General features: G+C 40.1%; 2 protein-coding genes across 2 annotated transcripts; both read left to right on the plus strand.

The window, feature by feature from the left end:
- Positions 1 to 1,379: 1,379 nt before the first annotated feature.
- bmp10l (bone morphogenetic protein 10, like) lies at positions 1,380 to 3,125 on the plus strand (the record flags this gene model as incomplete). Its single annotated transcript, XM_083983051.1, has 2 exons — positions 1,380 to 1,719; positions 2,068 to 3,125. 2 exons carry the CDS (start codon positions 1,380 to 1,382, stop codon positions 3,123 to 3,125), a joined length of 1,398 nt encoding a protein of 465 aa, XP_083839177.1.
- A 4,051-nt stretch (positions 3,126 to 7,176) lies between these two features.
- Positions 7,177 to 14,551, plus strand: smad4a (SMAD family member 4a). Its single transcript, XM_083983415.1, is given in 12 exon segments — positions 7,177 to 7,516; positions 8,248 to 8,606; positions 8,711 to 8,885; positions 9,205 to 9,234; positions 9,323 to 9,537; positions 9,540 to 9,567; positions 9,570 to 9,779; positions 10,330 to 10,380; positions 10,499 to 10,682; positions 10,828 to 10,996; positions 11,384 to 11,522; positions 12,292 to 14,551. Coding segments are annotated over 11 exon segments (1,653 nt in total). The 5' UTR covers positions 7,177 to 7,516; positions 8,248 to 8,366; the 3' UTR covers positions 12,504 to 14,551.
- Positions 14,552 to 17,953: the final 3,402 nt, after the last annotated feature.

Here is a 17,953-nt window from a genome sequence, read left to right on the forward strand (position 1 = left end):
AAGGTGGGCTCTATGGGGCTAAGTGCCAATTAGCAGCATTTGTCAGCTGTGAAAGAGGTCAGTACTGTGATGAGCAAGTTTTTAGACCACTCGCTGAACAGAGCTAAAGTCTGTGCCAAACCACAGGTGCACAGGCCAAAAAACTCTGACAAATTTATTTAATTATTCAAGGAGAGCAGTCGGAAAAACACACTGAACTCTCAGTGGACTCAAGTTGAAACTAACAACTAGGAGTGTGTTGGACATATTTTATACAGTAAGAAAGGCTTAACAAATTAAGCATGCAAACCTGCCTGGCTATAATGTGACCTTTCTCTGCAGCCATTATTGTAATAATGGAGGTAAATAAACAATATCTGATTACAGCATTGAGAATACAACTAGTTGTTTGCAAAAAATTTGCAAATATAAATATGACACAAAAACAAGAACATGTTAAATGGTAGAGCTCATTAACTCTGATCCACTGGATGAATAATTCATAAATCTTGAAGTCTACAAGTGGTTATAGGACCAAATAATCATGTTTAGTGCATTTTCTGTGTTGGTGTGATGAAATGTGTTGGTGTGATGGCATGGAATGTCAATATGTGCAATTGTTAGACAGCCATTATTAAAAAACCAAAACCATTAATTAGCTGAAACCACATATAAATGAGGTAAAATCAGCCTCCTCATCACCCAGTGAAAATGTTTTATGCATTTGTTTTTCTGGTGGCAGAAACACAGATATTAAGTCTACACTGGCCTCTTGTGGAGATTGCAAAGTGTACATTAACAATATAGCTAATTAATAACAGATTTATCAAAAAAAGAGAGAGGATATTATCCTATACATATAATATCATTTCTGTGTTGAACTGAATGAGTAATAATTTCCAGAGTGTTACCATTAACTTTAAAAAAAATGTTTGCAAGGGTACCATTATTACTTTATTAATAATGAATGGTGTAACATATAGGAGTTAATGAACCACGTGTTAATTTAAATTCACTGCAGCCTGGCAGGTTTCATCAGTGGTTCAATAAGAGAAAGGCAAACATTAAAATGAGACCCAATATCAGTAGAAATTATGGATTGCCATAAATTCCTGGTGGGGAGAGAGAGAGGAGGGCCGAGCAGGGCCTCAGTGACATCTCCACACATGTCAGCACAGCACATTGGACGGCACAGCCCTGCCCTCAGAACCAAGCCACAAGATCAACAAGGGCAAAGCTGTTTTCTCTTTGCCCCCAATAGCAACCTGTTGTCCTTTCACGGAGGACAGTCCTCCCACAAAACGTTGAACTGGTTGCAAGTATCCTCTGCAAAGGATCCATCACATCTTCTCATCTGATACTCTTAAGTCTTTGGATCTAAGCCTTTCCTCCACTCAACCATGGCCGCTTCAGTCTTCTCCAACCTTGGCTTTATCCGCTCTCTGACTGTCCTGCTCCTGCTGTTGACTGGTTTGAGCTTGAGCAGTCCCATCAGGTCTGCTGAGAACCATCAGAGGGCATCAGTCGGGAGGGATGTGGGTGATAATCCGCTTCTTGATGCACAGGACTTTCTGAGCCAGTTTCTGTCCACACTGAACCTGACAGAACTGAGGCCCCAGCCCAGGCCCCTCGCCGCCCATAAGGAGACACCAGAGTACATGCTGGAGCTCTACAACCGATTTGCCAATGACCGCACTTCTGTGCCCTCAGCCAACATTGTGCGCAGTTTCAAGAATGAAGGTACAAATTTGTTTTGTTTAACACCACAAAAATCTTGTGCACAGTGCATGCAGAAATGTTACACTTTTTGTTTCATTGCAAAGACAATAACATAAAGAGTTAATGCTTGTTTGAAAATGAATTCCAGTGGTTTACAGTTGTGTAAATGTGAATGCGTTTTATTTAAAAGAAGTTATTCAGCTTAAACAATTAGGAATAACATGTTTCAAACAAACAAAATACATGTATAATGGTTAACTGTGTATTTGATTCAAGGGTGAATTTTAATATTTAAAAGTTTAACTTGAGCTTTGATTATGGAAATGCATACAAAAGGCACTGAGACAGTTATTGATATTTTAATTTCAGATTCCTCCCCCTACAGTTTAACTGCCAGGGGTGTACGGATACATCCCCTGCTGTTCAACATCTCCATGCCCCACCACGAGCACATAACAATAGCTGAGCTTCGCCTTTTCACCCTGGTCCGGAGGGCCCAGAGACCGTATTCTGGCCTTGACTGCAAGGTGACCATTTACAATATACATGAGGGCGTTGTTTGGACAAAAGAGGTGGGGAAAGAAGGGAGAAGGAGGGATAGAGAGGAGGTGGTGGAGATGAGGGATTTGGAGGAACTGGTGACAAAGCATATTCATGCCACAGATAACAACTGGGTGTCGTTTGACCTGACTCATGTGGTTACACTCTGGCGGAAATCGGGGTGTGGAACTCATCGGCTGGAGGTTCACGTTGACTGTTTGGGGTCAGAGGAGGAAGGGGCCACACAAGAGGTCAGAGAGGAGGGGGAGAGTTTGGTTGAGATTGATATCGGCAGGAGCGTGGAGGGAAAACACAATGCAGTGATGATTATATTCTCAGATGATCAGAGCAGAGATCACAAACAGGATAAAAAAGAGCTCAACCAGATGATCGACCACGAGAATGACCTTCCGGAAAACATGGGCCGGAGCCAGGAAGCATTCTGGGGGCACGTTGATCACAACACCGGCCACGCAAGCAACCAGGACGAGCTGGACAAACAGTCCCTCATGGAACTGCAGTCCAACCTTATCTATGACACACCTCCCCGAATCCGTCGCAATGTTAAGAGCGAGCCGTGCAAGAGGACCCCACTCTTTGTGGATTTTAAAGACATCGGCTGGGATACGTGGATCATCCAGCCCCTGGGCTACGAAGCATATGAGTGCAAAGGCGTGTGCAACCCACCTATGACCTCCGAGGTCTCGCCTACCAAACACGCCATAGTCCAGACTCTGCTGAGTGTTAAGAGTCCAAAGAGAGCATCGCGTGCCTGCTGTGTGCCCACCAAGCTGGAGCCCATCTCACTCCTTTATCACGATAATGGGGTGATCACTTTCAACCACAAGTATGAGGGGATGGTGGTGACAGAGTGTGGATGCAGATAGTCCCCAACGTGATGCTATTACACAGAGATAGAGACTGCAAATCGCACACATCCTCTCATGTGCTTTTTCCCACAATATCTACAATCTCATACAGTGGTGTGTAAAAACACAAGTCTGGACTTAGTTGTAAATTAGTTATGGACACAAATTTGTGCAGATGATATATGATGTAAATTTGCAATTGTATAAAGGTAAATCAGTTATTAGATGAATATAGAATAATATATGAAGCTTTTAAAGATATGCTGCAGATCTATTTAGACAGTTACACAGCAACTTTTGTATATTAGAGTGTTTCTGGATAAGTTCCATAATTTATTGTGAATGAGAGTAATAAACCATTATGTTACATCAGAGGGGAGAAAAAAGCAAATGTCTGATCATCATGATGAAATAAAAATAGCTGTTCTATCAGTTTCAGATTTGGTGAGCTCCATTGTGTTAGTAAGGTTATAAAGGGTTAATTGTTGCAGCACTGATATCTACTACAGTGACATAATTTGGAAGTATGTGTGTGAGGCCCATATAAGCACAGAAGTTTATAGGTGCAGAATCGCACACATCCTCACTGAAGTGTGTGTTACCTTAGTGTGGCTCCTGTAACAGAATATTGATCATTGTGTTTAACACAGCACCTTATCTAGATGTATTTTTGCTGAATTTTCAGCACAGACCCTATTCAAAAGATCCTTTTTTCCCCAGCTCCACCATTTTGTAGTGGCAGAAATTATTCCTAATGCAAATGCTGAGTCCCCCCCATATTAAAATCTTTATTTTAAGGATAGCCACCATACTGTATATCAATTATTTGCACTACTGATAGAATGATAAAGAAAACAAAAAAACATGACAAGCCTCTTAAATTCAATTGTAATTGAATCACAGCCTTGTCAAATGCTTTATGACTAGATATACATGCTGCAGATTTGTAAATGCTTTTGTTTCTGTGTCCTTTGGCGTGCTGGAGCCACTGAGATGACTGAATGACTGTGACAGTTTGCCTATTATTATTTTTGCCAAACTTGCAGATTTTTTTTTTTTTTTTGATGGATTATGACTAGGAGTGAATTTTCAGAGAGTCTTGGAGCTCTTCAGGGCTTCTTGTCTGAAAAATGTATGATTTCTCTTACCCTAACATTGCTGTGAACTGCTCCATCCATTCATATCCTGCTTTTGGTTCTCACATCAACATTAATGTTATTATGGGTGTAAAAATAAAAAAAAATCTCAAAACAAAAATATTCACTGGGCAATTTCTGATCATTTGTGCAGCCCTGTTTCACAGTCAGGTGATTACAGTGCTGTCCACCTCACAACTTTAATCCCCCATCCCTTTAGGGTCACATGCCTGGCGGGCCTCTCTCTGCCCGCTTCCATGCCACAGTGATAAGGAGGTGTCAGAGCCTGGCGTCTCGTAGACCGTCACTCAGGATGAGACGCCACTCCAAGTGGCAGCATTTGCGAGAAGGTGGTGTCAGATTCCTGGTCTCCAACACCAACATGCTCTATTGACAATTCTGCCATCAGGTTGCTCGGTGCCCTCTGAACCCTCCCACTTCCTTTTTCTGACACGGGCATGCTGACACCCTTATCAAGGCCACGGCAACAGTACAAATGGAAAAAATACATGTCACATCATCACCTAGCTTCTGCTGTTAACAGGTGGAAGCAGATAACAATAATGGAATAACACTGTGGAACTTTCGAACTTAATAGGATCCTTACTCGGCATGCAGATTTACATAGGCCAAGTGTGCAGGGCAGAGATAGCGCCTGGCTGAGAACAAATTGATCTCCCAGCGTAAAACTGAAATAAAATTTTAATGTGTAAACGTACAGCAATAGTTATTTTGAAGCCTGGAACTGACAAATCGCTTGGTGCTGATTGAGTTTAAGGCCAAGCCAGTTCTAGGTCTGGCATTATAAGCAACATGTGTTCACTTTAGACATGGTTGACAAGGTGGTTGGTGCTGCCAGTGCTACAGTGTTGATCAAGTTTGGCTTATCAGAGACACTGACCAATTTGAGAGTACCATAACAGCAAAAATGACTTTACTTCAACAACTGAAACATGAGAGCCCCCTCCAGCTCAGCACTGGATGAATTATGTATCAGTATATAAAAAATAATCTGGTTTTCTCTGAAGGACAAATTGCATGTCTCAAACTCCATGTAAATTGAATAACAACAGTCATTCTTCATCAGTCAGTTGTCAGAGGACTGGACTAGAGAAGCTTTGTCCATATACTTTCTATCGATTCTCTGTTTTGCTACTACCGGTACATTCATTATGTGTTCTTATAGGCTTACCCTACAAAATGTAAGTGCATTATAAATAGATATTTCTACTTATTTTTTTTGTTCCTGAACTTTAAGTTTGTGTATGGACATCCTAAACTGTTCTTGCACATTACAAATGGTTTAGTTATGGTATCTGATCAATATAAATGCGCATCAAGATTATAAATGAGATTTAACCAAAGACTCACTATGATGATTAACATTTTGCCTGTTTAGGAAAAGATTGGGGATACATTTAGCCTACACAATGTTTGTGTATTTATAATGTATCGTTTATTTTAACATTTGTAGCTACAGTCTAGAAAAAGGGATGCATACCTGTCCACAACAGATTTATGTGATGGTGTCTTTGTTGATCGCTCTCAATCAACAACGTCAGTATTATTCAAGGGTCATGGGTTGTCAATTTTAAGCTGTAAACACATGGCTCAGTGGGAGTTATGGCAGACTGAGAAAATAACAGTTGTTGATCTGTGATTGATGTACTTGTCATAATGTCACACTATCACAGTGTAACCACAAGGGGGAGACTTTTTATTACAGTAGAAATCACTGCAGTACAATATATATATATATTTTTTGTTTGTCTGTTTAGCAGTTTGACAAAAATAGACTTTCTTAGTGAAGCAGTGCAGTCTGATGTTTGCTTTATCAGTGATTTGTAATTAGTGTAAGCAGAAGGAGTTTAATTCCAGTACTCCAGTTAATTTGAGCAATTTCATTATCATTTAATTACATATTACTAAAACCATACCAGTATCAATTTTCATAAGTGGAGATAAGCAAGAGACATTGTTGTTACAGTATGTCACTGGATGTGTTGTTGAATGTATTTGTTTGAAGCATAGACTGTAAAAAGAAGGTTTGAAGCAACCGATCGTGTTGTCTTCTCCCCTCTCAGTCAAACATCCAGTGAATTGAGCATAATGTAAAAATTAAATTTCACCATAGAAATAATAATGGGCCGGCTGCATTACAAGAACTGCTTCAGATTCAGGTTATGCTGGCTCACTATCACATTGTCACGGCTTACTGGTGTAGGCTACTTGGCTTAAACAGAGTGACTGATAATGTTATGTATCTGCTGTGGAAAAAAAAGGTTGTCATTGACATGTTATTGTAAGTGGCCCTGGGGCAGAGAAGAGCTGCTCCACAATTTGTCCAACCAATGTCACCCACCTGGTTGAAACCACACAGCATGTTACACTTGGGAGATTTTCAGCCTTGCAAACCCACCCATGCAAGTAATATAATCAGATTTTGATTTTGAATCAGGGCCCATCTGCAAAACATGATGTAGCCTATAGGCTTAATAATAGACAACCACCCTATCATCAAGATGCTTTACAGCCCAATTGATACACAGTCTGGGTGTATCAATCTGGGTCTGGGCTTTGTAGAAAATGTAGACATTTTGATTGTTGGACTTTCTTAACTGATGACAACTTGCGTGGAAAACACAGTATTCAGGAATAAAGGAACATCTGGTGCAGTGGGTCATCTAATTAGCAGCTAAACACACAGTACGTTAGTAGCCCTGAGATCTGCGAGACAAATAGCTCTAGATAAATGAAATATTTCACAATAATATGACGCATATTACTCTAAAAAATGACTTATAGAAGAATATTCTATTATACAATTTGTATTTTTGGCGTATTTTCCCAACAAATAGTAAAAATTAAACAGCAACGCCACGCCTGTCACATTTCACGCGTGCATGCGCAGTTGGAGCGTCGTGGGTGGAGAGGAATTTTTTGTTTATTTTCGTGGCCAGCTCACACAGCAAACGTGCTGTTGTTGTTGTTGTTAGCTTGAATACACATATTTTTCGTTACAGCTGTAGTTAGTTGTGAAAAAGTGAAAAGATAAACGAGTGCGCGTTTAGATGATATGAAAGCGTAACATTTCGTGAGGAAGCGGATTTGAGGAGGTTAGCCATCGAGCTAGCGCACAGTGGATGAATGTCTCTTAGCGTTAGCAGCGAGCTAGTCAACGCTGGGGTAGCTTATCAATATTTAGTGTAGCTAAAACCACTTGCTTATCATCTGTTATCACGCGGACCAGCGTTACAGCGCGGAAAAATCACGGTAAGCCAACAAATCACAGTTTTTTGTTTGTTTGTGTGTGGTGCTCATAGTGGTTGGAGGCGAAATCAGCGTTAGCCATCTACCGCTACGGTACCCGGGGGGGACGGCTAACACTAGTGTTAGCTGGGCTGTGGTGGCTAACTTCATGCTCTTCGATAATTGTGCTTTTAACTCAACATGAACTGGAGGATTTGTCGTAAATAATAATTATAACGTATCTTTTAAGTCATGCCGGGTCCCATACTACCGAGCGTATTGGGTGGATGGATATCGCTACCGGTGTGTGTGTTAGCTTTGGTACCCATCAGGGCTAACGTTAGCTGCGAGGAGGACGCTCTTCAATACCTAACACATCCTATACACTTCACCTTAATTTTAGTATGTTAGGCGTATCATAGAAAATCAATGCTAGTATGGGAATGTTTTATTTTGCATTTTATACAATGACCACATCTGCAAATGATGACCGGTGAGGAGGTCTATTGTGCATACATGAATGTGAGCTGTTGTGAATGCAAAGGCTGCTGTTGTAAACACATGCAATATTAAGATAGTTAGGATGAGGATTGTATTTGTTCTGTTAAGTGTCTTCAAAGACTGCTGACAAAATCAGTGCAAATCTGTAATTAAACGAGGATGACACATGGATTGAACTGAGGTGCCACCTTGTAAAATACAGTGTGACATTTTTGCTTGGCATTTTACATCTGACACCCCTCTCTATGTCTTAGATTGCCAGAGGTGGGCGGCATTTGATCATCAATAATTTCACCTTGCCGCCTCCACTGGTTAAAAAGGAATAGAGGATACAACTGGGAAGCCTCCCCAAGGTTGACACCTAAGGAGCAAGATGTCAATCACGAACACTCCCACAAGTAACGATGCCTGCCTTAGCATTGTGCACAGCCTGATGTGCCATCGACAGGGAGGAGAGAGCGAAAGCTTCGCTAAACGGGCAATCGAGAGTCTTGTCAAGAAGCTGAAGGAGAAGAAAGATGAGCTGGATTCCCTCATCACAGCCATCACTACAAATGGAGCACATCCAAGCAAGTGTGTAACTATACAGCGAACTTTGGATGGGCGCCTACAGGTACAGTAGCAGATATACACTTCCAAGTTAATTTTGTCTTGCAAGCTTTGTAATTATCAATAGTGAGAGTCTCAATTTGTTGGATGCTTTTCTTTGTGCTTTAGGTTGCAGGGCGTAAAGGTTTTCCCCATGTTGTCTATGCACGCCTGTGGCGATGGCCTGATCTCCACAAAAATGAATTAAAACATGTGAAATATTGCCAGTATGCCTTTGACCTGAAATGCGACAATGTTTGTGTCAACCCATACCACTACGAAAGGGTCGTCTCTCCAGGAATTGGTAAGTGAAGTTTTTCTTTTATTATTATTGTTAAATGCACAGTATTGCAGTTGATTAAAGTATCTTTAATACAGTTTAAATAGTTCAAAGTAAAGATGTTTAACTAACTGATTAACTGGATTTAGCATTTGAGATCTTAAATGCATTGCTTTTATGTATTTATGATCATTTAGGTTATTCCCTTTTCATTACTTTAAGTCATTTTTAAAACTACACATGCTCTCCTGATACTTTTATTCATTGTGATAATTGATTTATATATATGATGCAGTTGCATGTTCTAATTCTTACTCTAAATTTCATTGTTAATGTTTTGCAGACTTATCAGGGCTGACCCTTTCAAGTTCAGGTAAGGAGATGTTGATGTTTTCCTCTTTGCTCATTAAAGACTTTGTGAAAGTTCATCGGTCTTAACTTTACTTTTTATCTTCTGCCAGGTCCACTCTTGGTGAAGGATGAGTATGACTATGATAACCAGCAATCTCACTCCAGCTCTGAAAGCCACCTGCAGACTATCCAGCATCCGCCGTCAAGGCCCGGTCCACAGGAGACTTTCAGCAGCCCTGCTCTACTCCCTCCGTCGGAGGGCAGCAGCTCAGCTTCAACCTCTGCTTTTTCTACCATCAGTGCTGGACCCTCAAGTGAGACACAGCGCAAGGACTAACAATATGCAAAATATGTGAAAGAATCACATATCAATACTATTAATGCAGTTGAAAAATGAATCTACAACACAGAATTCAGTGGCACAGATAGGGCAACATTGTTTTGAATTTCTCTCCACAGATCCAACCCCCAACTGGAGCAGGAGCAGCAGCTTCACCCCAGCGGTGCCTCAACACCAGAATGGGCATCTACAGCATCATCCACCCATGCCTCACACAGGGCACTACTGTGAGTAAATACATTCTGCCAAATTCTCACATCAGACTTGAGAAATAGCCCATATCATTTCAGAGAAGTGTCAGACGTATACATCTGTTTAATTCATGAGTATAGATCCTTTCTCAAGTCAATGGAGGTAATGTGCTTCGACCTCTGGCTGGAGGACATTATTAACCTCTAGGAAGGCACAGCGCTGTTAGTTTACCAGTGATTCAAGGACAGGGCAGCTCTGATGTAGTCTGATTTATTGAAGACATCTGTATTAGCACCTTAATTTGTTGGAACATCCTGAGGTGATTAACGTTGGAAGGCAGTTTTATCATGAGTAAGAGTCGATCTGAAAAAAAGTGTAAACGTGAGGGCAGCAGCAGAAGTCATTTTTCCTGCAAACTTCTTTTTTTTTTAACATTTGTTTACATATGAACATGAAGCCTTGCTGTAGCTGCTAAAATTGATGTCCACCCATTAAACTTAGTCAATTTCTTGTCATTTCTGAATATTATCACGTATCTAGTGAGGTTTCATGTTTTCAAAAACGAGTATTGACATTATGTTGCAGGGCCTGTTACCAATGAAATTGCGTTCCAGCCCCCCATATCCAATCACCCTGGTGAGTATTGAGCTGCAGATGGTGGACAGTCCACTTATTAATTCTTGATGCGTCATAAAACTGTGACTGTAATCAGTGCAACACATTTGACCTGAGGCTGCTTATTGGTTTTCTCCAGCTCCAGAATACTGGTGCTCCATTGCTTACTTCGAGATGGATGTCCAGGTCGGCGAGACGTTTAAGGTGCCCTCCACATGTCCGATAGTGACTGTGGATGGGTATGTGGATCCATCGGGAGGCGATCGCTTCTGCCTGGGCCAACTGAGCAACGTTCACAGGACAGAGAACATAGAAAGAGCCAGGTACTCCACCTTCATATTGTGTCCTTTGCTCAAGCAGACATATAAAATGTGTCTCTAGCTATGATATGTGAATGACAGTAAAGTGTGTGTAATGTCTCACTTCTCTGACTGTGTTTGTGACTTTCCTCTTTCTCTCTGACCTCAGGCTCCACATCGGTAAAGGTGTACAGCTGGAGTGCAAAGGTGAGGGAGACGTCTGGGTGCGCTGTTTGAGCGATCACGCGGTGTTTGTTCAGAGCTATTACTTGGATCGAGAGGCTGGACGTGCTCCTGGAGATGCAGTTCACAAGATCTACCCCAGTGCTTACATCAAGGTGAGATTGCATTAACATTCTCACGCAGTGGAAAAGCATTCAAATTACTGTTACTAGAAAACACATCTGTATTGCTTTTGGCTCTGGCCGTATTTGCATGCACCCCAATCACTGACTCATAATGCAATTATGGTGCAGGTGGAGTCATTGTAAAGGCCGTACTCTCGTGTTAATGCAGTTAAACTCAGGGTCAGAGTCACTGTAATTGCAGTTAAACACAACGCAGCATCTGCAGCAGCTTTTCTGTTGTACTGCTGAAAGAAATTTTGACCATAGATGTGTCTCAATCAAACTATGAACCAGGCTTGGACATGATAACATTAAATATCACATTTTTAGTAAATAATCAAACAGTTAAATTCATTATGTTGTCTTGTCCTCTGCCAGGTGTTTGACTTGCGTCAGTGCCACAGGCAGATGCAGCAGCAGGCGGCCACAGCTCAGGCAGCAGCTGCAGCTCAGGCGGCTGCAGTGGCTGGGAACATTCCCGGACCGGGATCTGTGGGAGGCATCGCCCCTGCCATCAGTGAGTGTTGTAACTGCTGCTTTTTAACCCCCAGCAACGATTTTATTATGATTGGTTCTCAGCTTTGTTCTGTTTCAACATTTGGGCACCAGACTAATATCAATGACTTCTTTTGGTCATGCACAGTGCTGTGAACAAGAGAATTGTAGAGAAAGCATGAACAGATGAAGACAAAGTGGTTGTGTTGATAAAGCATAACTGAGGCAAACAATTCAGGCAAACTGTGGCTTGTGCAGCTGCATTATGTAGGAAAATATAAAAAAAATGGGTCAGGGTCTTGAACACATACTCAATATAAAGTGACTAAGCATATTTAATACTGCAAAATCTGGCCCAAGAACTGGATATGGTCCAAAGTGGACTCAGACCCAGATGCTGAAAGTAGAACTTGGCCTCTACACTGTTTCACTTAAGTGTTAGAAAGTTTCTTGGCATTGTAAGATGACCAATAAACCTCTCCAGCTTCTTTACAAATGGTTTTAGCAGTGGTATACTTACACTTACAGCATTTACCATTGAATTTTTGATGATGAAGTACATTTTCAAATGGATAGCATAATTATTATTTACAGTGGTGATTTAGCTAAAATATAGTAAAACATGTGGGAGATGTGCACATGTTACTACTAGTTTTCTATTTGGTCATGTATCTGTCGGGTACACAGTACACACAAACTTTTACCACAGCATTAACTTAGCTGACATAACTCTGCTTTGGATTGGCCTATAGTACTACATTGATCTAAAAGTTGCTGTACCTCCCCTGCAGGTTTGTCTGCTGCTGCAGGCATAGGGGTTGATGACCTGCGCAGGCTGTGCATCCTGCGGATGAGCTTCGTGAAGGGCTGGGGGCCCGACTACCCACGGCAAAGCATTAAAGAAACACCCTGCTGGATTGAAATCCATTTACACCGAGCTCTACAGCTACTGGATGAAGTTCTGCACACCATGCCCATAGCTGACCCTCAACCCCTCGACTGAGTTGAAAAGACATTAATTGTACAAAACAATGAAACAAAAAAGAAAACGACAAAAAAGAGAAATCAGACTGTATGTTTAACAGACTGCTCCACCGATACGCCTGGAGCGCCAGAGGAGGACTGCAACTACAGGGATGCTGAGTAGGTCGTAGGGGTAGGAACAAGGACATAAAGGCTGGCAGTATACTCCAAACACACTGCTTTCTAATCCAGGGCTCGGAGCAGTTGTCAGTATGCTGAATGAGAGTCCAGGTCTGTAAGTTCAGTGACTTCCAAACAACAGCTGGAGGAACATGTGAGTCACTCTGGGAGGAGTTGTAGCACTGTGGAAAAATGCGGCCAGGAGGATGCGCATATTGAAGAGCCAGTATTCTGACATTGTTCATCAAATTGGATCTGCACACCAGCATGAAGTGATTAAGGCTGCATGTCTTTCAAAATCTCAAGTTTGATACTAAAATAATCTCACAATCATGTGAGGGTTGACAATGTGTCCACACTGTGATTAAAAGATGCAAAAAGCTTATCAGTAATTTAATGAGGTTTAGTGCTGAACAAAACACTTGGAAAGAGAGTAAGTAAGAGGAAATGATTCATGCTCTACCATATTTTTTTCTTTCAATGTGGACATTTTTGTATTAAGATTTTAAGATGCTCTGAGCCCTCCATGGAAGTGATTAACAAAATGTCCTTTCTGAAGTATTTAGTGAGCGAACTATTTGGCTCGAACATAGTGGAGCTGAGCACATTGTTGCGCCTCATTCTGTCTGAACATATTAAATGTGATTTCAGTTGGAGTATACTGCTGGTCCAGTCCTCCTTCAATGGCTCTCCGGTGATGATATGGCTTCATGTAAGTGGAGTCCCCCCTCCCTCACAGATCAGGACATTTATGTGAAATCATATTATTCATCATTTTCTCATACGATGTAATCTGAAATATTTTTCAGTCCTTGTTGATGGTTTTTTTTTTTTTTTTTTTTTGGATTTGTACTCTCTTCTTTTGAATAGTTGTTTTTAATGGCGTAAAGAGCATTTAAATAAGCCCATTTTAGCCGAGCTCAGTTTCTCTTTATAGAATTGTTCCTTTATTCTACCACAAGTCAAGGCTGTTGTGACACTAAGAAGTGGTGTTTTCTACTGAAGTTTTTCAAAAGCCCAAATTGAATTGGAATTACGAAATATTTTCAAAGCAAAATGTTATTATAACATCTGCATATTATTATTTGTAATTGTAATTTTTTTTGATTAGATGTCCACATAGTCTACCATTAGCACTTTATTAATTTGCTTGAATATTTTGTCTTGTTTCATAGTCTCCTGTGTGGTTACTCGTCGTATCCATAATATCTTAGCATAGCTTAAACGTTTTTTTTGCTAATGACCTTGGTGAGACCCATGAAAAATAGAGTTGAAAGGACTTTTTCTGCCCACAATCTATATTTCCAGTATCAAACACTCACAGCAGCTTTGGAAGTCTCCTTCACAATCATCATTTGAAACACACCGAGTTGTGGCGTCAGGGCTGTTTATGCAATATGAAATCTTGTCTATTTGGGGTGAAATAAGCGTCGAACATCCTCCTTTCAAACCTACAGCCAGGTGAATATTTGATACTCAGGATACGCTTGGGCGGAGCATCACTTTTAAGTTAGCTCACGTCCAACTGTTTTTAATTTGAGTCATTACATGGATGACTTAACAGACAACAGCTGAGGAAAGGAATCATGGATTGAACTGTGAGAGGAAGCGTAAGCCATATTGATGCCAAAAGTACCCTCTGAAAAGCGGAAAGGTCATCAGACTGCAGTAACTTCAGTGTTAGTGTCGCTCGTCAAAGCTTGGTTTTAATTATCAACTGAATGATTTTAGTTTTTGCTCAGCACTATTCAAACAATATTTTGGTATTTGGAGCTCTGTCTTTATCTACAGCTGTTGCAGTATTTTATACTCTTTTTGCTACCTTTACAGTGACGAACCACTCTGGTCAAAATTGAAAATGATTAAATGAAAAAAAAAGAAAGAATGCTGTACAATTTTCAGGAAATGCAAGTTTGTGCTCATTGTAATCTTTACAAGTATGTCATACATTCTGAATACATAACTGAGTTTGAATGATATTGGTGTTTATATGTATGAATATGGTTGAATAAAATTTAATGGGCTAACTTTCATTGAGTCATTCGATGGGTGTGTGAGGCTAAATGAAAAGGGAGGACGCCGACATTGAACAAGAGAACGTTTATTACTGCAAAGACATGTCACAAATTTTAAGAAAACAACACTAAGAAGCTAGCCTGAGCTGAGATCTGAAATATTCAGAAAACCAAACTACATGTGTCTTTAATAGTTTCTATATTCATCAATACGACACACTAAATGATAATGTCTTTATAAATATAAAAGTCCCCCAATTGTCCTCGTTTTTTTATGTAAAATGCACAATACAAATCACCCTACACGCATTGGTTTCGCTTGCCAATTTTGAGAAGATATGAAGAAAACTTAACGGCACACAAAAAGGAAAAAGTCACATGAAATTTGTGTGTATATATTATATCAGATACTATACATTATCCCAAAAAGAGAAAATAAATCACAAATGCACTTAAGCCAACATATCTGATAAAATGTTCACCAAAAGAACAAATCAAATAATAATTAGGACACAAATAAATATACCTTTTTTCAGTTTTTGATATATACATATTTTTGTCTAGGGTGATTCAAAATAAAAACCTTCCCCAAATGCCACTGCCAAATGCTTGTGCTTGCATTAGAGCGTGCTACAGATGGCCACGACTCACTAGACTGTCAAATGGCACTTGAAAACATCCAAATACAAATCTCAAACAGGTCACAGCATTCAGAAAATATCATTTGACAAAAGAAATCACGATCATGAGAAAAAACAAGTCATAAGAGAGCATTTTACTTACAGTAACTCCTTGTTCAGTATCCAGTTCTATACAATAAAAAGCTGTTTGCAGGTAATCTACCATGTGTAAACTACTCCATGTGTGTGTCTGTGGTGTCACATCCAGTAAAATCATAAACGGTCCAGTCTGAGGACAGGTCTTTATGCTTCCTCAGCCCTGGCGTCTTCTCAGTGGCAGCACCTGTGCAATGTAATGTCTGCTCTGATAGCCTCTATCTGTAGCCCACCAGAGACCCAATAGTCACCCAGGCCATCTGCTCTGGCCGGGGCGAAATTAAAAGGCACTGGAGTCTGCTATGGGTCAGTGAAGCTGCCATGTTGTCCAGGTGAAGAGGCGTTTCTTAGCTTTGCGCTCCTACGACAAGTTAAGGAATAGCTTATGTCTTTTTTCTTTTTCTTTTCTGGTTGGAAACGGGCTCATTTGCAAACAGCTGTTACAAAAAAAGAAACAATCCTACTACATTTCAAAAGACACTGAGAAATAAAGTACAATTGTGTTGGCAGCATGAACATCAGTCCAGTGTTAAACCAGGCAGGGTTTGAGATGCAGGAAGCTAAAAAAAAAAAAAAAAAAAAAATTACTGTGTGGCACGCCAGTCTGTGTAAGAACGAACCCATGGGGGAAATAAAACAAGAAAACAACAACAAAAAAGAAAAAAAACTAGTTTCTAGCAGCACATGGTAGGCGTGCAAGACCAGAAAGCACTTAATGATCCTAAAGCACACAATTTAGTTTAAAGAAAACATTTTTTTACGCATTTTTCACCTCAGGCACAAAATAATACATGTTACCATCTACAGTGTTGTAGTTTATTCATATGACAAAGGAGCTGAGATTCATATAGATAAAAAAAAAAATCATTCAGTGAGAGGCAAGATAATATATCCTGCAAAAACCTTCATTCCTAACCAGTACACACAACCCAGATTTACAACATATTTTTTAACTTTTTTTTAAAAGTCACACACAGAACACCATCACTTTTTATTACAACCGCATTCTCAAAAATTCAGTGATTGTTGGAGTCAGTCAAGAGTGGGAATGGGTTCATTTGTTTTTCGCAGTCATTACGTGAGCACAGAATTACGTGAAGCTCTGCAGAAAGCGTAAGAGATGATCTAAGGTTTCTGTTTTTGTGTATCCATACATCTTGTGTCCTCCCGACTTGTATTTGACAGTTAAATACCAAGAGGCAAGGAGCAATCTCCCATTTGCAAGTTCATTATGGTCACAGGCGGATGTAAACAAAATACCTTCGTCTTCCAGCTACTTTGACGGCCACTGACCTTTTTCTTGCAGACTTCTCAAACTGTCCTTAAGGGATATAATAAGAAAGCCAGATTTGTGTGCGCTCAGTTCATTTCAAGCCAGAAGGATCAGGGTTATAAGGCTACAGTATGAGATGTGTACCTTAGGGTTAATAAAGAAGGAACGTGTCTCTGGGTGTGCCAGAAATGAGTTTTTTCAAAGTGTCGTGGAATTAACAAAACATCTAACCGAAATGATGCAGCATTTGCATTTTTTCCCCGTCCTCCTTTACTGCTGAGTCAGTTCTCTACACATGCACATAGATCCTGTGCATTGCGAGTACCCTCTAAAGGAATATTTGGACTAGTGAAAGAACATAAAAAAAGGACTGATTACAGCAAATACAGTGCCAAACCTTCTTTAAAAACATTACTCAACCTACTTACATGACTTACAGAGAAAAAACAAAATGACAAAGAAACCTTCCAGTCTGTCTGTACAGTAGGTCTGCTCTTTGCAGTGGTATAATTCATGATTCATAATTAGTTCCCATTGTAACATATGCATCTAAAGGAAAAAAACAAAACAAAACAAAAACACAATAAATATCAATAAATAAACATTTATGCAGAGAAATGGCGCCATGGGCCATTCCAACAGGCATGAAAAAACAAGAACCAAAATCATTTTAGTTGCAAAAATGTTCCTATTTAGAGGATTAATCTCAATATTCTCCACAACATTGAAGGCTGTAACAGTTCAAGTATAGATGTAATTCTAATGAACCAAAAGTTAGTCCCCATGCCTTTCCCATTTCACAGTCTAAACTAACTACAGAGGAGCTACCAAAAGAAACAATCACATAGAAACAATCAGTTCAACCACATAAAAAGCAACAAATATATGTAGTGTATCGTCATTATATATACTATACATATATATCTATATATCTCTTTGAATATCAGAAAATATCTACTTTTGGTCCACTGTACAAAGATGATCTTCAAACAGGGAACAAAGGATGAAGCATTTTATGGGCTAAAAACTGAAATCACAATGTATCAGAGGTGAGAGAAAAAGCAATGCAGATTTTCTCTATCGCGTTGAGATTTGTGCAGTACAGTGGTGTGTGTGCAATAAGTGTTTGGTGACTGTTCTGCACGCGTCAAATGCTGGCACCACTGGTTTGAGGTAGGGTGACTGATGGATGTGTTCCAACACATACACACGAGCATGCAGACACAGGCATATATACAAACACAGT

This window comes from Trachurus trachurus (assembly GCF_905171665.1).
Source record: "Trachurus trachurus genome assembly, chromosome: 12".
Taxonomy (NCBI): domain Eukaryota; kingdom Metazoa; phylum Chordata; class Actinopteri; order Carangiformes; family Carangidae; genus Trachurus; species Trachurus trachurus.